At 41.5% G+C, this 25,023-nt stretch overlaps 3 protein-coding genes across 4 annotated transcripts in view; 1 reads left to right on the top strand and 2 right to left on the bottom strand.

Annotated features, from left to right (window-relative positions):
• LOC143345218 (UDP-glycosyltransferase UGT5) overlaps positions 1 to 4,060 on the bottom strand; it is a 31,000-nt gene extending 26,940 nt beyond the window's left edge. The window contains exon 1 of the mRNA XM_076772110.1: positions 2,769 to 4,060. Coding sequence (XP_076628225.1) covers positions 2,769 to 3,873 — 1,105 coding nt within the window. The 5' untranslated portion in view covers positions 3,874 to 4,060. The remainder of the gene's footprint in view (positions 1 to 2,768) is intronic.
• Positions 4,061 to 17,276: 13,216 nt separating this feature from the next.
• Sac1 (phosphatidylinositol-3-phosphatase SAC1) lies at positions 17,277 to 20,936 on the bottom strand. 2 transcript variants are annotated; one of them, XM_076772650.1, is made up of 9 exons: positions 20,832 to 20,936; positions 20,552 to 20,629; positions 20,355 to 20,446; positions 19,929 to 20,269; positions 19,736 to 19,847; positions 19,304 to 19,650; positions 18,849 to 19,226; positions 18,603 to 18,770; positions 17,277 to 18,525 (listed from the first exon to the last, which is right to left on the bottom strand). In XM_076772650.1, the coding sequence occupies exons 2-9, from the start codon at positions 20,587 to 20,589 to the stop codon at positions 18,247 to 18,249; spliced, it is 1,755 nt and encodes a 584-aa protein (XP_076628765.1). In that variant the 5' UTR covers positions 20,590 to 20,629; positions 20,832 to 20,936; the 3' UTR covers positions 17,277 to 18,246. The 2 variants fall into 2 exon arrangements, with proteins under 2 accessions (XP_076628765.1, XP_076628764.1); XM_076772649.1 differs by having other exon boundaries at positions 20,728 to 20,915.
• A 1,745-nt stretch (positions 20,937 to 22,681) lies between these two features.
• Mdh1 (malate dehydrogenase 1) lies at positions 22,682 to 24,839 on the top strand. Its single transcript, XM_076773513.1, has 5 exons — positions 22,682 to 22,918; positions 23,202 to 23,397; positions 23,578 to 23,900; positions 23,975 to 24,352; positions 24,429 to 24,839. The coding sequence occupies exons 1-5, from the start codon at positions 22,916 to 22,918 to the stop codon at positions 24,528 to 24,530; spliced, it is 1,002 nt and encodes a 333-aa protein (XP_076629628.1). The 5' UTR covers positions 22,682 to 22,915; the 3' UTR covers positions 24,531 to 24,839.
• Positions 24,840 to 25,023: the final 184 nt, after the last annotated feature.

Raw genomic sequence — 25,023 nt, 5'->3', positions numbered from 1 at the left:
ATGGACGGGCCCGCAGTTGTTTAAAAAGAATAGACTTAAATGCTAGGGAAGGAGACGCGAGAATCAGCCCTCTCTAATAATAATATTATCTTGAGCCAGTGTTTTCCACGGTAGCATCGCGGACCGAGGCATGAAAGGAGCATTTCTAGCGCGGAAAAATGTGGATAAATTATTCCCTCTCTGATAATAATTTGATAAAAACCGTGGCAATATATTCTTGTGCCATTTAAATATTCCACTCGTTTCACTTGGTAAATGATGTCTCGTTTGGCTTGTTATCGAACCATTAATGTTGAACATTGCGAATGAATTCGACATCTCTATCGATTTATTAACGCGTTGATTGCCAATTCTGAACTCCTCGAATTGTTAAAATTCTTGAAAAATCACACGTGAGCGTTCGTATCTTCGTTGTATCATTTTAAGTCTAATGTATGGGAGTTTTGAAAATAGCTAGAAGAATAACGGTTCGTTGAAAATGGGATTGGAAAGCTCTCGAAACTCGTCCTGCTTTCCAGACTGCTTTAACCCAGTGAACCATTCCGATCACCGATAGATTAATTCCGTCTTAACAAGCTTAATGTTTAATTCACTCAATCGGTCTCGGGTTGCAATTAAATTGTAGATCACGATGATCGAGCAAATCTACTTTCGTGGAAGCCCAGAAGGAAAATATCATTTATCGCAAAAGTTTCCGCAAAGAAGATACATTTTGCATTTGTGAAACTATTATAATATAACGATTTTTAAAGCAGTATTATTATTGCGGTTAAGTGTTAAGTATTTAGTATTCACGAATGATTTGCAAATAATTAATTCGCAACAACAAGTTCCAGATGCGACACGCGTAATTTTAAGTAATATATTTGAGCAATTTTCAATGGAGATCACGATGAATCATTGTTTACGTCGTTCGACGTACTAATCTCGCAAACGAGCAACTCGCATGACGTTGCGTAACGATGCAGCGTCGCGAAGCTTTGGCCGGTAACGAGTGTATTATATCGATCACTATGCATTTTTTCTCTCCGATACATGAGAAAAAAAAACAAAAGAATGCATCAGAAAAATTTCGAAAAAATTCGCCGCTGATAAACGACGCGATATCAGCGACTATGGATAACACGACGTATCTCTGAAGATATTGATTTTGCAAACACGGTACTCCGATCCTTTTCTATTAATAATCCTTATCAGAAAACATAGAGGAAATATTTATCTTTTCGTAGAAAAGATAATTCTATTTTTTAAAATCGTTAGAAATAATAAAACCGGATTTCGACAGCCATCATTATCCACGGAACGAATTCCCTCGAAATTTAATCAGACCTTGTAACGAGAATTGAAATACAAAATTTAATTGAAATTCAGTCGTTCGTATGAAATTCTGTTAACAGTAAAAAAGCGAAAAAGATTATTTTTTAAACTGGTTTCTTCGCGGAATCAAAACACTCGTACACGTTGATGGGAAAGTAAAAATCAGTTCGTACGATAAGGTACGAAAAACGAAATTTAACGCGAACCTACCCCCATCGCTCGGAAAACATTTTCTCATTTACGCAGTCTCGTTATCCCATTGAAGATAACGAAACAGAGTGAAATTTAATAGTACGCCAAAGTGGATTCCGTTGGAAAATCCAGTCGACGGAAAGTTTGCTTTGTCATCGCGTAATCTCTTAAAAAGACGATGATACGGCGGAGAGAAAGAATAAATTGCCGGGGCTGGCGTTCGACGAAGAAATCGATTATCGTCGACAGAAAGATATTCTTGTCTCTCAAGGAGAATGTCGTAATCTATCATAATCGTCTATTAACGCTACGCAACTTCGTAGCAGCCTACGAAACTGCTACTTTGTTACACGAGCACGGTCGAGCGTCTTCCGACGCAATTATAGCGCGTCAACGTGAAACCTAACCGTTTGTCGTTCGTCTGTCGCTGTCACGTTTACGTGAAATTCGATCTGTCGCAATAAAACGTCATTTGCAACGTTTGAAAAATTGAAGAATGAAAAATGACACGTCCATTTCTGTAAAATGGAATTAAATATTTCGAAAACGTTCGTTCAAACGAGCTACATATTGGCTTGTAAAAATTATACCTATAATTCTGAAACGCCCGCGTTTCAATTTTTATCGAAACTCGATGAAACTCGATTCCTGCTTCCTGTACCGACAAAACGCACATTACGCGCGCCGATATCGATACCACGAGTCATTGCCCCCTCGTATAGTAGATGATATCGATGGAAGGATGACTTTTATCACCGTGTTGCCGCGTGATATGTCAATCCGGAACACTGGGCCTGAAAATGTCACCGAGCGTTCCCTATATAGGTCAAAGAGACTGTCCTGTGCCTTGGTCTTACATCGTCAAACAAATAACTTGTCTATCTTTACGAGACGAAGCTTAATTGGTTTCAAAGTGGACAGATTAGATTGCAAGGAAGAAATCGATAATTTCGTTACTTAGTTCACAGTGCTAACGATTGTGTTAAAAATGTTAACCTTGAACTTGATTAGATACAAACGACGCTACACATTATCCGTATCGTTAAATCAAACTGCTTATCTCGCATTTTTCTTCGCGATAAAAGAAAACTTTGTTGATTTTCTACGTCTTAGATCGATCGAAAGTCAAACATCCTTATCGAACTATTAACGATTTGAGATAAATTAAAGTCGTTAACGCTCGAGAAAGGAGTTGCAAGAAAACATCCTTTATTAAAAAGGCTCTATAAGAACGATGGAAAACAAGGATCTTTGCTTACTCAGTATGTCGAACTGCGGTAGCCATTTCTTCACTAGGACGTTCTTCGACTTGAGGGGCAGCTCGTCGGTCTCCCACTTCCAAATCACTTTCCTCGGTATGGAAGTTAACACGTTCAGGAGTACGTTCAATTTGTCCTCCTGTACGGTGGCCATTTTCACCATGGAGCCAAGATTGAAGTACAGGACGCCTTCATGCGCCTCGTCGAGGAACTTCTTGATGTCCTTCGGCAGAGGATTCGGTTTCGATGGTATATGCAGTCCACCCACCTCGATGACGTTCCGAGGAAAGTGTTGAGCACCGTGTAGAGAATAATGCGTGTTGAGCAGCATCAACGACACGTTTTTACTGATCTCCTTGACGTTGGGTATCCCTGGACCGTAATACTTCTCCGCCATGGACTGATCGCGCCAATTGTACAGAGTATCGTAAACAGTGGTCACGAACGATATCAATAACACGTTCCACGTCCTCTGAAGGAAGTTCATCGGCTTTGGCAAATGACTGAACATCGCTGGCACGTAGCTAGCCTCGTGGGAGGCCGCCAAATGCTCGACCGCCCAGTCCATCAGCTGATGAGTCGATATTTGCACAAAAGGAGCCCCGGTCTTGTGCACCACCGGCATGAAACAATTGGTATTGAAGTTCTCCGTCAATACCAAATCGAATTTCTCGGACTCGACGACCTTCTTCAGCTCGGTGTTCCTCAGTCCAATGTCGCAGGACAGGTCCCCCATCATGTACAACGAGTACAGATTCTTGACGACGTTGAAGACACTGTCGGTCATGTTACGCAGATCCACCACGTTCACGAACACCTGTACCTTCTCGTCCACCAGGCTGACGTCTTTGTAATTTGGCAGCGGCTCCGCGGCGATGGCCTTCTGGGTTCTTGGAAAGTGGGATGCCACCGTGAGCTCGTGGCCACGTCGCGCCAGCTCCTCCAGAAGAGGCTTGAAGACGTCGAAGTGGCTCTTGCCCATGTGCCCGAATATCGCCAGGATCTTGAACTTGGGCGCGGCCACGTCGGTGTCGTTCCACGCCGAACACGACGCGACCAACGCCAGAAAACAGACCAGGGCGCATCGTGACCGCGAAACCAACATGTCGATGGCTCGTTTCGCGCAGCACTTCGTTTTCAGATGGCTACCGAAGCTCTGACGAACGTCGGTTCGAGGAACGACTATTAATTGGCCGCTGCTCGCGTCGGTTCGTCGGTGGAACCAACGTTGGCCGACGTGCGACGAAGTTTGACGCAGATACGCGGGACAGTGCTGCTGTTTCCTCGGGGGGAATCCAAGTCCACACAGCCAGCGTACGATAAACTACGAACGTGTGTCGTCGATGTTATTCACGATTACGTAAAGGGCTTCTACGGTAACAATTAGCCGATTGTTCGTAACAAAAAAATTTGAAGATACAGGATCGAGTAACGCTTTAGCTTGACAGTGGGTTGTTCCTTTTCTGTGTTATTAACGACAAAGTCATCGAATTGTACTATTCGATCGATGGATCTTGTTGGTTTCGATGTTATCTTTTTAATCGGTCCAATTTTCAATTTATTGCGGTTGTGCTTAGACAAGGTTCAAACTACCCAGGTGCTTTTCTTCGAAAAGTGAATCACTGATCGTCCTGATGTATCACGAAAATAATTTTTGTAATTTAAAAGACTCAATAGAAACGTTGAAATACTATTAATGAATCTGAGGTCTTGTATTTTACCATTATCAAGATTAATTTTGACTGCCCCATTTTCTATTATATTTTGTTCAATTTAGAGGACTCCAGAGAGACATTGAAATATTATATTTAATCAATGAATTAAGATTAATTTCGACTGCCCTATTCTCTATTTTACCGACTCCCGTAACGCTGGCATGGTCTTTCCTTTGGAATGGATCGTTTTATCTGTCGCGAGGAACGTTTGTCCGGCGTGATTCGAGCAAAATGTAGCTGGGCGATATCGATGACTGCGGTGGATGAAAAATGAGTCGGCAAACGGACCCGATATCGTGGTTAATACGCGCCTGGTCATTATGCAATAGTTCAGAAACGTGACGCGTGTTTTTAACAGCCAGCAAAGAGACCATCCGCTATTCCGGGCGCTCGACGTGTTCGTGTCGAACAAACAGAGGCGTGTGCGTGTACTGAAACTTTTTCTCGTTTCGCTTATAATTACCCGGCTCGAATCAACGCGCTGAGAGTTTTAAGTCGCGGGCAAACTTCGCGGGGATTTATGGGGAACACGGAAACAGAGAGATCTCGCGGTTTAAGATAAAAGTGATCCAGGGAAACGCTTCTGAACGAGTTCTACAAACGGGACTGCCGAGGTGACGATAGCGAGTCGAGGAAGTGCGTGACGATCATATAAAGGATGTACCAAAATGATCATACAACGAGATTTTTAACACACCGTTTCTAAGAGATGTTATTCAATTATTTTTTATATAAAGTAGGCCTAAGATTGTAATAATGAATTAATTCCCATAGATATGTTTTCTACAAAATAACACGATTTTGTATCTTTTATACTTTAACTGTCCGCTAATTTACTGTCGACTCCACGATACAATAACCTTTGCTGTCGCTATAAACGTCGACGCGCACTGTTCAGAGGCAGAGTATTCATAGAAACGACCATTGGACGGTGTCCAAAAAATATCGTAACCTTAACACCGGTCGGGCCACGCTCTAAAACACACGCGATCACTGTGGACCAGAGGATCGAGCGACTAAACAATTTTTCACGCGTGACGAGTCACCGTGTTGTTCGAAACCGTCAGGATACCGAAACGACCGTTCCAGCCCGATAAGAATCAAAACTTTTGGAGTTGAAAAACACTTGAAATATTATTGTTCACTACTTCCGGTACACTGAGTAGCGAAACTGTTCGATCGACGATAAAATCGCACGGATTATTGCGCCTTTACGCACGTATTTATCTCGAATGATGATCGAAATTAATTTTCAACGAACTAAATTTATCAGTAGTTTTTAAATTTCAGGTACATTTGACACGATAATATTTGGCCGCGATTTGTAACGTAATTTTGGATTCGAATTATTCTCAGTTTATCCGTGACTAATCTCTTATACTTCGAGTCGTACACCCATCGACGAGCGATAGCCTAAATATAAGTTGCGTGTGTTCAGTGGTAGTAGGAACATAAATAAAAGTTATCAATAATTTCAACGATACTGCTTGACAACACGTAAACACCGTCACCTTGAGAATTATTTACGCACATAATTTTTGTTCATTACATATTCGATCGGATCGGCTATACGCGTTCTAAATTGCACTACAAAATAATATTTCAGAATACATAAATATAGGACTCGGTTACAACGAGCACGAATGTAGCTCGTGCCTGTAACGAGCAAACAGCAATAATGATCGAATTTATGCGCATCTTCGTACGAGTAATCGCTTTTATAACGAGCACATTGCACGAATATGCCGTACAAATTTTAGCAATAAGTGAAATCGGTAAAATCAACTTCAAGATTCATTAATATCGATTGGAATAATATTAAACGCAATTTCATTTTTTTACAGGCCATTGCAATCGAAGGAAACGATCACTTAACGTTTACTTATAACTGGCTGTAAAAGTCTTTTTTGTCTCTTTTACTATATTGTCTACGCACGCTACTGCCTGGGCAAAGTATCAATGTGAGTCACCGTATTACGATAAAAAGAGAACTACTAGGAAGAACAGCGTATCAGAATCAAATTTTCCTCGAGCGTCGACCGACCGAAACCGCAAATTCTGAAAGGCTTTTTCGATCCCTTCCTCCCGCCATAATTTCTCCACCGATCAGCCACCTGCACACGGTTCGCTCGGTCTTGTTTGCTCCAGTTTCGCGACTCCGGTGAATTCCCCGGAACCGGGGACAACAGGTAGAGGCTCGTTAAAACGTACCACAGATCCAATCATTTTATTACATTACCAGCGAACGGTCCCCCTTCGATTCGATTTAGAGGAACCGCTACGTTCGATACTGTAACAAATAAAAACAATACATTTCCTATTGTTCTTAGAAATTTGCGCAGACAGCTCAAATACTTTTACCATTGTTTACTAGACTTTTACCATTTATTTTCTTCCATTTTAATAGTCAATACCAGTTACTCCCCCGCTCGTACACGTACACTGCAACGGTGATTCACTGCCAGCGAGAACTTGTTTTTTTATGAATTTTTCCCTCGTTTGTTTATTAGACTGTGTTGCCTCTATTTACGAAGGTAGCTTTCGTTTCGTTTTGTTTTTTTAATATCAACGAACCAGTAATTCCCAATTACAAAACCGATAGAGAGGTATAGTACAAATAGTATAAAACAACACTGATGCCAACAATACACGGTGTTTCCAAAATGGTAAATCCTGGCACTGACCGCGCCCAACGTTGCTTAATTTATTAAAAAACTTGTATCAGTTTTTAAAAACCAACGACTCGATTCGTAAGAAACAAACTTCTTTTTATCTATATGGGAGCAACTGTACGTAATCGTTAGAATACCTTCAAGCGTTTATCTCGAGTGCAAGCAAAATAAACCGCACGAGAACCTTCTTTTTTTGTTTATCTGATGTGTTTCGTCGATTTTACCACGTACTTTCTTTTTTTATCCGGTTCCTTTCCTACACGGTTGTATTAATTGTAACAGCACTTTGCTTAATTACTTCAAAGCACCCTTCCGCCGTCCTCGTCGCCCTCCCACCCCCCGCGTTCGAGCGCGTTCTACATTCCCTTTTATTCCAACGATTTTCGATACTTGTCGATTTTGCCTCCCGATAATTCCGCTTCGAGAAACCCGATTCCAAGCAAGTAAATACTGCAACGGCGGAAACGTCGAGAGAAAAATTTATATAAGATGTATCCTTCCTCGCGTCGGCAAACACGACCTTTTCTGTTCAAACGTTCACGCCCTTTGCGCTTTCTGGCCTTAATTTCGCCGATTTGTCGGCCCACTTGTCCGATCCCTTTGTTTCTTTGCGGGGGACGAGAGTGTAAAGTAAACAAGACAGGTGAAACACGGTTCACCGAACCGTGCATTGAAAATTCATGACTCGCGACCGACCGTGGAAATGATTTTCTGCTTTTGCTCGTCGACGGTGTTCGTTGGACGAAACGCGGTGATATTGGTAAATTAAGTACAGAACAATGTCGAGTAATTTTTACGATTAAACGAATTCTGAAACGCTGTATCTACGAGTACGAACTTAACAGAATGTTCTCTCATTTTACGTTTATGTACACGGCCCTCGAATATTCGGCTATTTTTTATTTTATTGTTATAATTCGCGAACTGCACAACGAAGAAGCGGACTCAAATATTAGCGCGATCTCTAACCGTTATTTACCCGTATAATCCAATAAAATCTCAATGGCCAGAACCGGCAAACGAATTTCATCATCCAGGATATTTGTTTAAAGATTATCTGTTACGGTAACGGTTAATACCAAAATACACCGAAATAGATATTGCATATTATAAGAGCAAACATTACGTAAAATGTGCCGGTTAAACGAATTTCACCGTGAGATTTACTTATTTGGAGTTATCGATGATAACAGTTTATACCAAAATACACAGGATAAAATCAACGATCCTACGTAAAGGAAAACAAATGCGTTGTTAATAACAAATTTATGTAATTTTATCTTAACAAATATAACTGGAAGTTTCGATGGTAAGGATGAGGTATCAGGGCGAAATCGAGCGATCGTTCGAGACTGAACCGGAACTCTATCCCCTCCGTGTAGTTCCTCAACCCCTTCAATCTTGGGAGCATCCCCCTTTTACGGTGCAATTTACACCAACCACGATCGAAACAAACAACTCCGGCAGCGCCGCCCGTGGATGAAACGAATCTGCCAGCTGCGAAACAGGGTCGAAGTTCGATCTACCTGGCCGCCCGGTATTTATGAAGTCCCAGCAGCGAAGAAGCCAGCGCCATAAATTCCCCGTCGAAATCTCTTAATCCCGAACCCCCACGGCGTACCGGACCGCAGATAACGAATCCAGCAAATCAAAATAAACGATACGGCTCGCGAATATCCGCCGTGGATCGGCCCGTTGGAAATTGATGCCTGCCTCTCCGTCCCGTACTTCCACCAACCCCCAACACGCGATAAACCACCCCTCTTCTGAGCCCCGCGACACGTGTTTTTCGCCAGTGGACACCCATGGCTGGTACTCGTTTGCCAGGGGTCCAAGAATAGAGAAAATTGTGGCCTCTGGAACGAACCATACCGTCGAAGGGACGCGGGTAATTGGCTGGACACTCTCGTTTCTCCCTCTGCTCGGCGACGAAAAGATTCTACCATGTAAAAATGCAAGATTTGCGTAGAAATCATTTAACACAGTTATATTTAATTATTATATTGGTAATAGAACTTATTCTCTGTGGCTTTCCTTATTGTTGCTCTTTTACTAAGTTACTTTTTTTCGTTGCTTTTCTGATTCCTCCCGATAGGAGTGAAAATGCACGCACCCGGCGAGAAAGAGGCGCGGATCCTATATTTTTCGACACGCAACGACGGACTCTGTCGGCCATCGTTGTTTAATTCATGAATCCGGGCCGGGAGAGGGATCGTCGCCTACAAATTACCGGGGCGGTGCAAGAACGAAGCCAAAAGCCACACCGAAACGTGCTAATCTACGAACGTTTCGCGCGAAACGATCGACGTCGATCCCCGCGAACCATCGGGGGAGGTCGTTTCATAATGCACAGACGAATCGATCCGCGCCTCCTATTGACTTTTAATTTAAAAGCGCGATCGCGTCGATCCGATTCGGGCGGGTTTCAACGGGGCCCGTCGCTAACTACTCTTCGTCAAACACCAACGAAACCGTCTGGCCAAACGCCTAATATAATTGGAGATCCGAAGAATACTCGCGTTTACTTTCTAGTTAAACTAAAACTCGAAACATTTCTAATTTGCGTCATTGGTGAAGAATATTCTTAAGTTAAAGGTAATTAAAGCTTTCGTCGACGATTACGTATTAATGAGAAACGCACGTTTCAAGATGGCGGTTTTTGTCGTCTTACCGAAATTACGTCCGCGTTTCATGCATACGTTATTGCAACGTCTAATAAAACGCGCGATACCGCGCGATAGTGACACGAGGAGGGGCTGGGGGGAGGCGTCGCGTTGCAATTTTTGGAGAAATATTGTCGCGGCTCGCGTAATTTGCGTCGATGGGCCACATCTGGCCCGTCCGTTCCGCGTCCCTCCCCCACCGGAATAATAAATTAGCCCGCGGCCGTTCCGCGCCAGAAGCTTCCTCGAGGCGTGCTTAAACGGTATTATTGAAATTGCGATCCATTGATTTTAATAGCAACACCGTTAGTATATTGTATAGTAGAAAATGGTACCGGTCGGAGGACGTAACAATTTCATAAAATTTTACAAACGATTTCAGTCGACGAACCGTGAAAGTATCGAAGAACGATTCTCGAGGCTCGATCAAAGCGTGGCGGCGGATTAAATTTTTGAATTGATACCATGTCCGGGGGAAAACGAGAGTGACGGAGAGAGAAACGCTTTAAGTTCGTTTCGTCACGTAGCAATCGTCGCGTGGAATAATCCCGCCGAAGAAATTTCCACCGACGATCGGGAAGCGAAGACGCCGGAAAAGGAAGAATCTCTCAAAGTGTATTAAAGTTTGTCGTGTCGAGTAGACCTTTCACCCAATGTATTTTTTCGACCCATTTTTCTGGGGCTCTGGAACCCCATTACCATTTCTGTGTCACTCGTCCTGCGTCGGCCATTTTGCGCTCGCAAGGTAAAACGCGAGACACAAGAAGAGCACAATTAAGAAAACATTTCTTTACAGGCGCTAGAAACTCGCGACGGTGCGCTAACGATTACAAATAATGAAACAAACATAATTGATGTTTCGAACATTTCATTTTACGCTGATCGATTACAGTTCCACGACATCGAACGTATCGGTAAATATTGATATTTACAAGCGTTAAAACCGTTACCAGTCGAGGTTTCTTTCGTATTTTTAAAGCAAGAAATAACAGGAAGTTAAGAGGTGAAGGGGTCTAGTAGCAGACTATTGCCTCGTTTCTTGCATCAATCTGCGTTAAGAGCACTCGCGACGGAATCATTCCACCCACTGATTATGTTTCTTCAGCTCGAACGATCGTCGACTCGAGTGGCCGGCGGTCGTGTAATTAAAAACCCATTTGTGCAGCCGGTTTGAATTCTACCAGTTCCGAGAACAATGTCTCGTCCAAGCCTCGTAGAACCGCATGAAACGTCGATTTTACTACGAAAAAAAAAGGAGGCAGTAATGTGGCTACACAGCGTAGTGGAATTTCCCGCGCGATATCAGTGGCGTAGCTAGAATTTATGTCAGAGGGCTTGCTAAAAAATTGGAATATTGTGGCGACACTTGCAGAGGGACACGGTCAACCTATACCTTTCTCACAAGTGCTTAATCGATCACCTATTTTTATATATAAATTCTTCGGCGGACCATTCGATGTCGTGGCGTTTAAAGCAGGACCTGCTAAGGTTGTCTTACCTGATGAGTCCACCAACAGGCCACTACAATACACCGTGTCTTCCTTTAAAGTGGACAAATTAAAAATGCAATTTCTACAAAGTTATCGTAAGAAAAATTTGCAACAAACATATTACAATAATTAGGACTTTTATTGGAACTTTCGGTAATTCCTTGGTCCACAGGGCAAGACGCTCCGGGGCCTAACTTTCAGAACACCCGCGTCACGAATTCCCTCCCATTTTGGTCGAATTTCCCTGTGAACTTTCAACCGCGGAGATTTCGTTGCATTCGAGAGTCATTAACGCGAAGTGGCTTACCCGAGAGTGGATTTCCAAGCTCGAACGGGCTCGTCTGCTTTTACGCGTGTCACCCTTTCTCGAGGGACGTCCGCAGCGTGTTACGTACACGGATGGCAGTAAAAGAAACGCGCGAGACAGGGCGACAAAGAGACAAGGCAAGGAAACCAGAGGGGGTTGGGAAGCAAAGGAACAGCGTCGAGGGGTGGGTTAGGGGGGAAGGTAGGTCGTAACGGCGAATAGAACAGCAGCATAAAACGTCGCGGGGAGGGCGCGTTGGTCTCCCGCAATTTCTTCGGGATCGACGAACCTACCCTACGCCCGGCTTATTAACTTTTATGGGGGGCGGCGAGGGACGAATGAGAAAAGGACAGCAGCTGGAGAAGGGCCGGGCGAAAAAGAAACGACGACTCGCCGTTTTCACCGCGCGAAAATATTCGAGACGACTTCTGCCCGGAATACGAGGGCGGTTTTAATCCTTCGACGCTCCCGTAATCCACCCTGGCGTTTGTACAAGATGTTTCTCGAAGAAAATGTCGATATATTTGCGGAGCGTTTCACCCACAATGGCGGACGCTTCTCCAACGTGGAATTCTGTTGATGTCGTAGAGGGGTGTAAATAAATTCTCATTGTGAATTCTTAATGGTATAGATATTTATTTAAAAGGTATAAAATAATTCGCCATTCGTCAACAGAGCTACGCTCAACTATATACACTCTTCGATTAGCCATCCAATGTCCTTTCTTCTCTCCTGCTATCTCTGCTCGCTTCCCCCTACAACAGCAAACCATCGTAAGTTATTTAAATTCAATTAAAAAATGCGAGACTAGAGGGGTTCAACCTTTAAAATATGGCCCATTATCGCCAATTATTCCAGCGTAAAAGCGACCCTCAACTTTTATAGACGAGTGGTACTTAACCAAAGCACAATGATCGTCATAAAAGAAGAGGAATTGAAAACATCGAGAGATATTTCGTCCAGCGAACGCAATCCGGTTTTAATCATCTTAATGCACGGGACCAGCTAGACGTCCAAACCACCCCCATCCCGTTCCTGCAAAAGATGTGTTTGATCTTTGGTCCCCGTAAACGTTCGAAACAGAAAAACACCGTAAGATCGTCGAGACACAACGGGGGGTGAGAGGGGGCGCAAAGGAGAAAGAGGAAACCAACAGGAAGATAGAGGGGGAGAAACAGAGGGAAAATGGAGAGGGTTGCCGAGAGGTCGGTGAGACGAATGACTCCCGAGGGAAATTTAGGTGCGACCTCCATGTATCACAGAACCTGCCTGTAAGTAGGTACGTAACCGACTTACGTACACACCGCATACGCGTGCACGTGTGCCTGTACGCTGGCCTGAATTCACCGCCGACGGATTCGGCGATCTGTGGAATCGCGGCACGAAACGCCTCGCGGCAGCAAATTGCACCGTTTCAGACGTTTCAGAATTTACAGAAACCGCATAAAGCGTCGGGGAGATTCCGCGGCTCCAAAATGGTGGAAATCCTTGCGTCGAACGATGCTCGATCGCCGTTGGTCTCGGCCGCTGAGAGTCTCTACGGACAGTGTTATCCAAATTGGGAGTACCATCCCCAGGCAGGCGTTCCCGGATCCAACGAGGGTGCAGAAGAATACGTTGAACCCTGCGTGGATGAGGTATTACGTGTAACTAAAATGATTCACGAGGCGGGGCATGGTTCTTTTTATTAACAGAATCTCCATTTTATTGCTAGGTTTCAAAAGGAAATTTGCATGAACGGAGGGTGGTACAAATATGGACCGATTTTGAAGAGTTTTAGCTGAATATCAATTATTTAAAAATAAACGTAAAATACTGCCAATGTTACTCGCCCGGTTAACGTGTTTCGATACAAATTTGGATGATTGGTACGAAGAAACGAATTCTGTCTGGATTTCAAGTACTTGGACAGCACTAATGGCGTAACAGCGAGTCCTGCAAGCAGTTTGAATGTGTCAACGCGCATACTGTCCTGTAGAGACAACAGAGGTTTCGAAAGGCTTCCGACCAATGTGGACATATGGGGTTGTAACCCTACTGTCGCACTGGAAATTCTTAGTACAATAGCGGGTGCACTGATTGGATATATTCCAGTCCCGATATCCGAGGGAGTAGTAAATGCTGGGACAGATCAAAGCCCGGATATAACAGGGCTACCTTAGAGCTTAATCACACTCCGCGTCACCTGTTGACCGACGTACGCCGTCCATCTTGTTTCACAACCGCACCTACTTTGTCATTTTCGTAAATACGATAATACGCGTATAACTAGATTCTCCTCCCGTCTCGCGACTTATATAAATTAAAATCCTACACGGTTCCTATTCTTTCGATCTAAACAAATACATTGGAACTATCACTCTTGTTCCTATCACATTTCTCCCGCTTAGTCTTGTCGCCAATCCTGCGAACAAACGTACGAAAGAAAGACTGTTCAATTACTACGTCAAGATACAAGTACAACGCGATAACGTTCCTATTCACGGACCGTAATCTCAAGATCAAAGTTCCAGTCATCTTTGGTCTTCGATCCAGAGATGCCAGAAAGGCACCGAAGGTGCTCTCTCACACTATGTCAGATCACGCGTACGTGAGCTCGTGGAGTTTTGGAAACCCGACAAAGGCAAAATGACGCATGCCCTCTTTCTCGATTCACCGAAGCTGCTCAAAGTAAGTTCAGACCGTCTCGTGGGAGTCGAGGGAGAAAGGCTCACACTTCCCTTCTCGCTCTTCAACAATTAATATCCGACCTCCCGTCAACAGGTCTCCACTGGCCTCTGCTGACCGCTGCTGACCACTTCTGAAATTTCTGACAACGTATAACGATTACGACTGGCTACTGTTAGTCTCTCCCAGCCTCTGCTGACCGCTGCTGACCACTCCTGGAATTTCTGACAACGTATAACGATTACAACTTGCTACTGCCTGCCCCTGCTGGACTCTACTTGCCTCTGCATACCTCTGCTGGCCTCCGTTGGCCTCTGCTCACCGCTGCTGACCACTGCTGACCACCGCTTATATTTCTGACAACGTATAACGATTACTACTGCCTACTGCCACCCTCTGTTGACCTCAGCCAGCATCTCCCGACCTAAGCTGGCCTCTGCCAACATCTCCCGACGTCAGCTGACCATCGCTGACCACTGCTGACCGTTGCTAACAACTTGTGACATGATGTAATATAATATAATATGTTTATATGTATTAAAATGTTTTATAATGTAAATCTATGGCAATAAATGATATAATTTCAAAGTATTCAATGTGTTCTCATCATTTTTTACCGTCCTTTTCCTCTCCAAATCATTCTCTTACCTATAAGATGCGTACCACCTTCTTCGCAAGTTCACCAGCATTTTAGAAATGTTCCGGGAACATTGGAAATTCGAATTTGACCTTGACCTTGACCCAGTTTCGAAAGTGGGTCAAGGCCATTCGAATCTTAGAAAAATTCCGGGCGCTTCGAAAATCCGGATGGCCTTGACCCAATTTCGAAAGTGGGTCAAGGCCATTCGAGATTTCAGAAATCTTCCGGCCGACTTGGAAATCCGGATGGCCTTGACCCAATTTCGAAATTGGGTCAAGGCCATTCGAAATTTCAGAAATCTTCCGACCGACTTGGAAATCCGGATGGCCTTGACCCAATTTCGAAACTAGGTCAAGGCCATTCGAATCTCAGAAAAATTCCGGGCGCTTTGGGAATCAGGATTTGGCCTTGACCCAGTTTCGAAAGTGGGTCAAGGTCACCGGCATTTCAGAAAACGCTCCGGGCACTTTGGAATTCCAGTTTTAAGTAGAGAAACGGTTTCTTATAACTAAGGGAATAATGGGGAGAGGAAAAGAAAGGTAAAAGTGATGAGAACACATAGAATTCTTTGAAATTATATCATTTATTGTCATAGATTTACATTATACAAAGTTTTAATACATGTACATCATGTTAGAAGTTGTTAACAAAGGTCAGCGTGGTCAGCAGGGGCCAGCAGAGGTCAGCAGAGGGATGCAGAGGCATGCAGAGACTAGCAGGGGCAAGCAGTAGCCAGTAGTAATCGTTGTACGTTGCCAGAAATATAAACGGTGGTCAGCAGTGGTCAGCAGTGGTCAGCAGCGGTCAGCAGAGGCCAGCTTAGGCCAGGGGACGCTGGCAGAGGTTAACAGAGGAAGGCAGGAGTCGTAGTAATCGTTGTACGTTGCCAGAAATATAAGCGGTGGTCAGCAGAGGCAAGCAGAGATCACCAGGGGCGAATAGTAGCAAGTAGTAAGCGTTATATGTTGTCAGAAGCATCAGAGGTGGTCAGCAGAGAGGTGCAGAGGCATGCAGTGGCAAGCAGAAATCAGCAGGGGCGAACAGTAGCATGTAGTAATTGTTATACGATGTCAGAAGCATCAGGGGTGGTCAGCAGTGTTCAGCAGAAACCTGCAAAGGCAAGCAGAGACTTGTAGGGGCATGCAGTAGTAAGTATTAATCGTTATACATTATCAGAAATACCTGCAGTGGTCAGTAGCGTTCGGCAGAGGCCAGGAAAGTTCAGCAGAGACAAGCACACGCTGACAGAGATCAGCAAAGACCAACAGTGGTTAGCAGAAGTCAGTAGTAATAGTTATAGGTTGTCAGAAATATAAGCGATGGTCAGCAGAGTCCAGCAGAGGCAAGCAGTAATCAGGAGCAGTCAGTAACAGACGCTGTATGGTGTCAAAAGTTGTCGGGAGTTCTGTACTTTCGGGTTCTTTGAACTTTTTTCTCCGCTCCTACCCGCCCTTCTGCATAGCATCGAACGCTAAGATCCCGACGGCAAGAGAAATGGCAATAAAATCGATGCCCTGGATCTGCCTTCAGTTTGTAATTGAATCAAATTAATCACCCTCGTAGACCCCCCCGAGAGTCCGCACTGGCGTCGCTGTGGCAGCGCGCCGCTTACATCTCCAATTAATAGCAGAAAGCTCCACGTTTCGTTGGAACTTTATAAAACGAATCCAATTACGGACGGCCGTTTGTCAAAGGCTCAAAGCCACGGAAAGTTTTACCTCGGTTCGGAAATGACATCGGCCGGCTGTTTTCCTTCTCCAGTTCTGTCAATAGAGGATAAATGAGAGAGACCCGCGGGCGTGGCATTTCAAGTCAGCTGCGAAACGACATTGTCGGCGCACGTGATTTCCAATTTGCATCGAACATACAGGGTGTTTCCCCTCTACGCTTTAAAAGAGACGAAAAACATATATGAACGTACGTCCTAGCCTGTGGCAGTCACTTAAACGATATTACACGTCGCGTGTAATCGGAGGAGGATTTAAGCTTTTACTTGTTTCGGTTACTCGTCTTGGAATCATTGAAATAATTGTTGAAATAAAATATTGCGTATCCGTGCGTAGCTTTCCTCGTGTTTAACAATAATTAGCGTCCATTTACATCCTGTGTTTACTTGTTTTATTTTTGTATAATATACTCAACCTATTTACAAAACAAAGATAGACATTGTTTGATCGGATTTAACACTTAAAGAGTTACTCACATGCATTTCCGAAACACCCTGCATAGCAAATGGAACGATCCAAACCTGATGGTACAAAATGTCGGAATAATCGGGTTACAAAATGAACGAACAACAAACGATTGTATACGATGCTGTTCGCTTCTTACGGTTATCGTGAGAAACGCAGTCATTATTTGCATGAGAGAAAACATTAATTTTATTGATGCATTTTGAATACCAACTGAATAGGTATCTTAGTACGAAAATCACTTCTTAAATATTAAAAAATATTTCTCCGCTAAAACGTTTATCTATCTCTCGTTACAATTAGACGGACTAATCGGGATTGGAATTCGTGATTGTTACAGGCTTACGGTAGAGTACAACTTTAAAAACATACACTTTGGTTCGATAATTGTACGTCTACGTCATGATACGCACGATGCAACGTGTCTTCGCATGTCTATAAATGCGATCCGCTTTCTGACTAGGTCTCGTGGCACTCACTAATTACGAACGGTCCATTAGATCGTATAACATTCGAAAACTTGTCTTCCATTGAAACATTTCAATGTTAGTTTATCACTAACTTTCGATAAATTTCGTTTAAACTGCAAATAGGTTATACATACGGTCTGACACGTCTGCGATGTTAAAATTTAGCACGAAAGATCAAACAGTCATTCGTGGACGGCAAGTACCAAGCACTATACACGGATTGATTTTATAGTCAGACAAATGCTGCCCAAAACTAACAGCTTGGCTCTTTAACAATACTTTACACGATTTCCTTGTAGGAGTTTAAGCTAACCCAAAGGGAACGAGTGTCCCTTGCAACCCGTAGCTTATTCTACTTTCATGGGAAAAGCAAGAGCTTCAATAATCAATTAAAATGATCAACTACAGTGTAAACCTATGTACATCAATAAAAACACGTTTCCCTAATTTCACCTACGCTTACCCCTCTATTATAGCACTTACATAGATAAACTTTTTGGAAATAAAATGCAATACGTATGTGCGAAATTGGGAAATAAACCCTAACGCCTACTATTACGAAAATATAAAATTTTAACAGCAAAGATAACAAAGGACGTGTAACGCTTACCAATATAGGTGGAAAGTATTACACAAAATGTGCTACTTGAAATAATATCCTTTTAGAGCAATTTTGGCTTGTTCACGTATTGTTTGGCGTGATGAATAATGGTTGCAAACGTACCACCCACCATAGCGCCCCAAAATAGCATATATAACAAAATCTCGGTGGTGTATCTCGAAGGGAGAAAAATATGAGCAACCAACATCGACGATGCAACAATAAGTACCAAGGGGAACGTTGCGTAACGCCAATTTCTTTCACTGTCCAAAGGACATTGAACCGATGTGCATTCGCCATCTTGCACGATGTAACGACCCAAGAATAAGTCCAGAGAATCCTGTAAAACGAATATGATAAAAGTCATCTTACACAAATATACAAATTAGCAATTTTCTAGGCACAATAATCGCATACCTGTCTAAAGCCGTCGGCAAAATTATTTTTATAATATCTTGTCAAAGAAGTCACGCCGTCTCTCATAGCACCCAATTTAGTGCGTTTTCCGGTTCGTGTAAAATCTGTTTTCAATGCGCCAGTCCCTGAATACTGAATACTTATCACATCAGCATTGTCGGCCCAAATCTGGAAAGGGTATATTAATGTTGAATATGAAGGAACTGCAAATCGCAACGGAAATAACTAAATAAATTATATAGTTACCCGTTTAAAATGTTCTTCAACGCTAGGGTGATCTTCGATTCTCCTAAGAATTTCCAATTTCGATAATGCATCGTTAACAACCCTCTTTGATATCATACTTTGAACAACGTTGGTTCTATCGAGACAATCGATACAGTTGGTACGGAAAACTCCGTCTTGGGCAGATAATAACGTTCCGTCGTCCAGAAGGAAAAAGTAACCCATCTGTTCCAACTCGTGAGCTAACCGGTCAAGTAAAACGTTCAGCCGATCCCATCTTAATCTTCTGCATTCGGCGTGAAAATCGAAACTCTCGTACTGAACGTCTGGATTGTTAATTCGTTGTACTACGTTGTGGTATGCTTTTTCGAGTGTAGCCTCTGGACCACGTTGATCAATCTGTGAGAAATATTTAACGTATGAATAAAAGTTCAAGTCAGTTTAACCAGTTGCGAGTGAATAAGAGGATAACTTACCAAATTTACCAAAATTTGCTTCCCGTAATGAAATATCTGAGTTTCAAAGTGTCGAGCGCAGGCAGTTTGATGATCTTCGTGATTACTCAACTGAGGTGTAGGTTTGTATTTCAAATTTGGGGTCTGCTGCCAAAACAAAGGAATGGAACCACGCGTTTGTACGAAAGATATACGATGCCCATTGAATTCAATTAACTGTTCCGTTTCTACGTAGTTTGAAACATTACCGGTAGAATCTATACCACGCGAAAACAATCTTGTTCCAGCACGGTGGATACTTCGTCTGGATACAATACATAAATTGAACGATGTACTGCCAGATACAGTGAGAGTGTTTAGCGATATAACTGAAAGAACGTGTTAAGAAAAGTCCAAGCATTGTACAAATACAGGGTAAGTATATTCTACGGTACTTCTTGCCAGTAAGGATACATCCGTGGATAATAGGCAGACAAAATTTGTACTGCTCGGGCCTTGAAGTTAGATCTTGTAAAAGATAAGCATTCCATACAAATCTAAGATCTGCTCTATCATGAAGTGGCATCTATATACGGTACAAAAGCAATGCACTTTGATTGTAAAGTAGAAACAGTTATTTAACGATAATTAAACGAATAATCTTAACCTGTAAGAATTCAGGCGGTGTATTATGAAGTCTTTGCATGGTATGGCTAAGGTCGTATGTGTAACTAAAATAAAAATATGGTGTATTTAACACAGATTTGATCATGTCTAAATAGGTAGCATTGTTCTGTTGCTGCTTTTCGCTAAGATGCAATAAAGATTTTGTATAAGGTATAATTTCTGTTGCAACTATTTTGTAAATCTGATGTCCAGCTATGGTTCCAATGTCTATGGCATTTGTAATGACTATAAGATAACGGCCTGCTAACAGCCTTATGGTTCCTACTATACCCCATATTTTCCTACGACTTGCAATTGATGGAATTTGACTGGCTGTACCAGCTAAAACATTAAAGAAGTCATTCAGGAAGTTCTATGAAAAATTAACATTTGAGTGACAGTAAACGTAAGTTATATCACTAATTACCTTGTGTGTAAATTTGCTGACTCACTCTATCGAATACAAGTAACACTTTAGTCCCAATAGGTTCTATGTAGAACTTTTCTGGTGTAATGTATCTGAAAAAGAAATTATTTATTAATGGAGTTCGTGTGTCAACAGACTTCCTGATCCAATTGTTAATTACTTAAATTGTGTTAAAAATTATAGGCAAAAAGACTTACAAATACAACTTATCATATACATCTGTATGCAGCTTCATGTCGTCACACAACAATTTTACCGCGATACAAGGATATAAACTAGTAAGAAATGATATACGATGAGAGAAAAATATAAACTACAATGAGAATAAAAATCGTAAACTATACATATACGCAAAGTAGAATACGATGTAAATTTAGTTATGGATAAATTGTCAAATCGTTGTCAACTGAATATTTGAATTGGCATGATCGAAATCTGTCAAAATCGGAGTAACCTCCGTATGTACCTAAAACGCACCTATGCCTCGAAACGCACACAATGTTCCACACAATTCCGCTATATGGTGCTGCTTCTGCACCAGTGTTAGCAGACCGAGCACTGGGTGCAGTCAGAGATGCAAGATTCAACACCGGGTGCACTACTCACACATGCCAGATCACGCGTACGTGAGCTCGTAGAGTCTCGAAAAGTTGACAAAGGCAAACTGACACATGCTCTCTTTGTCGCCTGTGTCGTGGAATAGTTCGGTATTTTCAACGATAGATGGCGCTTATTTATAGACCTCAAACCCTCTGGTGCTAAAACGCCCAAGTTTGTCGTGGAATAATTCACCTTTTTGCACACTAGATGGTGCTCCAATTATTTACGATCGAAATCTAACTTTAATTTATTTATTAATGCAACAATAGAGTACTCAATAATTTAGATCACTTGTAAATGCTTCACTATTAACGCCAAAGGCCCAAACTTGGTTAGAAACAGACCTATTCCTGTCAGAAGACATTGCTAACTTAAGACACAGGTTGACGGTGTATTCTGACAAGAATATTGTCTAAAGCTTATTATTATTATAATAACTACAGTAGTGTCTATATAAGTAACTGCATTCTTGCAAATGACCATTTAGTTTGTCCGTGATGCCCCCAGTCTATAAATTAAAGAAAGCGTGACCCATCGATGGTACATGATTTGCACAGTCATTTACCATAAAGTGCCCAAGTTGCGTAGAATAGTTCGTTACCTTTAACGCTAGATGGCGCGTATTTATAGACCTCGAACCCTCTGGTGCTAAAACGCCCAAGTTTGTCGTGGAATAATTCGTTACCTTCAACGCTAGATGGCGTTTATTTATCGACCTCAAACCCTCTGGTGCTAAAACGCCCAAGCTTGTCGAGAAATCCATCTAGCGTAGACGATTTGAACTATTCCACGACAAACTTGGGCGTTTTAGCACCAGAGGGTTTGAGGTAGAAAAATAAGCTCCATCTATCGTTGAAGGTAACGAACTATTCCACAACAAACTTGGACGTTTTAGCACCAGAGGGTTTGAGGTCGAAAAATAAGCGCCATCTGTCGTTGAAAATACCGAACTATTCCACGACAAACTTGGGCGACAAAGAGAGCATGTATCAGTTTGCCTTTGTCGTCTTTCCGAAACTTTACGAGCTCACGTACGCATGATCTGGCATAGTGAAGTAGTGCACCCGGTGCTCAATATGGCATCTCTGACTGCACCCAGTGCTTGGTCTGGTAATATTGGTGCAGAAGCAGCATCGTATTGCGAAATTGTGTGGAACATTTTGTGCGTTCCGAGACAAGACAAATGTGAGCCCTTCTGGCTCTAGAGCCATAATGAAAAAAAATATGAAAAATGTTGTTTACGGAAAAACACGTTTTAAGACCCCCTAGCCTATTCCTTAATCCATATCTAATTTCTTACCACTGTTGGACTTTTGAGATCGAGAACTGCTTTCAAAAACTTTTGGACAAAAATGCTACTCGAGAACTTACGAGAATTACCTAGTTATTCGTAGCCATCTAATGAGGAATGTGGAAAGCGTCGTCACATGTCTAGATTGGACATTGCACTTAAATAAATTTTTGAACTCTTATACGATATCTGTAAATATTATGCAACTAAATGTTGCTTATAAATTATGCATACAATACGGCAATACGCTTAAAATGAACAATACCCCGATAATTCTTGTTACAGATGTAATCGTTGATCGCAATCGAACAAAACGCATATAAAAAAAAGAGACGAAAATTCGACTTGCAAATTATTTATTATAAAACATTGATTTTTACATAGTATTTTGTTCCTATTATGTAACTCGACAATTATATATTCCGTGACTGTAGTTAATGATAAATAAATTAAATACTACCAGATTCTTATTGGCTAAATACGGAATACGTCAACTGTAATATTTGGCCTCCAGGGCATTTAGTTCGAATTCGAATCTATCTTCCAGGCCAGTCGCCGTCAATGTTATTACAGCAATCATTCTAATTGACCTTAGTAGGTCTGGAAAGTTCGATCGCTTTCTACGCTATTATCTGCAAGTTGCACCGTTACATATAAGCAACGCCGAAACATGGTAAGCCTCGAGTGCAGTACATTATTTCTATATTATAAAAATAATTTATAATATTATTGCAATTTATATTACGTGCACCATTCGCTTAACCTACGGTTGACCTTCATTAGTCATTCAAAATGTTTGCCGATCTTATTTTAACAGACATTAATTATTTTTACATACAACACTCATTTTAACCACCTGTTTTAATAGAATTATTGGTTAATGAAGAATAAAAAATTATCTAAATTCGTAATGACTCCTTTTCAGAATTAAATTGTTCTTTTTTCTTATTTTTCAGAGTGATCCAATAAATGTGGTGGTTACAGGAGCAGCTGGGCAAATTGCCTACTCTCTATTATACCAGCTAGCTGCTGGTTCAGTTTTTGGTCCAAATCAACCGATCAATCTTCGTTTGTTAGATATTCCAGTTATGTTGGGAGTATTGTCTGGGGTAGTTATGGAACTGGAAGATTTAGCTCTTCCTCTTTTAAGAGGTACAAAAACAATGGACTAGATAATTAAAATATAATATGCAACTACATATTTCAATATTATCATTACTTTATGATCAGATATGTTAGCAATATTATAATATTAACTACAGTAGCAAAATGTGCTTATTACATAACACTGAGATTACGTAATAATCCAAAAGATTATTTTTTTATTTTTAGAAGTTGTACCAACAGCTGATCCAGTTGAAGCTTTTAAAGATGTTGCTGCTGCTTTCCTTGTTGGAGCAATGCCCCGAAAAGAAGGAATGGAAAGAAAGGACTTGTTAGCAGCTAATGTAGAAATTTTTAAAGTTCAAGGAGAAGCTTTGGACAAGCATGCTCGAAAAGATGTTAAAGTGTTGGTTGTTGGCAATCCTGCCAATACAAATGCTTTGATTTGCTCGCATTATGCACCATCAATCCCAAAACAAAACTTTACAGCTATGACTAGATTGGATCAAAATCGTGCTCAAGCAGCTTTAGCAGCTCGATTAGGTGTACAGGTAATTCTAATTTCGCGTCATTTATGTTAAATTTAATTGTTTGTAGTTTAATGAAATCTACGTTTTGCAAACAGGTTGACAAAGTAAAGAATGTAATTATCTGGGGTAATCACAGTTCAACCCAATATCCTGATGCTTCCCATGCTACTGTGACCCTTCAATCTGGCACCAAGCCAGTACCTGCAGCAGTAAATAATAATGGTTGGTTGGACACTACATTTGTAGAAACGATTCAAAAACGCGGTGCAGCTGTAATATCTGCGAGAAAAATGTCATCTGCAATGTCAGCTGCTAAAGCAGCTGGAGATCATATGAGAGATTGGTGGATGGGTACCAGACCAGGAGAATGGGTTAGCATGGGTGTACTGTCTGATGGCAGTTATGGAATTCCAAAGGATATTGTGTTCTCTTTTCCAGTTAATATACAAAATGGACAGTATAAAATCGTACAAGTAAATATTTTTTACAACATCTAATACCCAAATATATTTTAGAAATAAAATGTAACTCACGATTATATAATTTTAGGGACTTTCGATTAGTGATGTTGCAAGATCAAAATTAACTGTTACATCCAATGAACTACAAGAGGAACGTGCAGAAGCAAATAATGTGCTACAAAAAAAGTGACTAAAATCAAGAAACTATAATTCTGAAAAACGCATACCTTATTCCGCGAAATTGTAAAAATAAATGTTACAGTTTTTGCATGATATATAATGTAAACCATGGTTGTCTTATGAAGCCTTTAAAACGACACAAATAGGTCTAATGTACAATATATTAACAACATATATGTAGATCATATATTATGTGGGATCTAATGAAATGCGTATCTTTTCTAAATAGCGAGGGAATTGTTAAATACATGCGTTTATATTCATAGACTGTATAAAACACATAACAAATTATGTTGAAAAACATGTACTTTATAACGTTTTTTTCTTTTATTCTTTTCCCCAAGAATCAATAATAATTTATATTACAGTAATAGTAACTATTTCTCATATCGATATTATTAATCAATCTTTTTTCACATTTATATTATCTTCATATCTTTTCTTCTAGAGACTATTATTACAAGTATACTGATTTCCACCTATAATTATAATTATCGAGTGAG

This window comes from Colletes latitarsis, chromosome 9, assembly GCF_051014445.1.
Source record: "Colletes latitarsis isolate SP2378_abdomen chromosome 9, iyColLati1, whole genome shotgun sequence".
In the NCBI taxonomy this organism is placed as follows: Eukaryota; Metazoa; Arthropoda; class Insecta; order Hymenoptera; family Colletidae; genus Colletes; species Colletes latitarsis.
The sequence above is the reverse complement of the archived record's forward strand: the minus strand, read 5'-3'. Positions and strand labels throughout refer to the sequence as shown.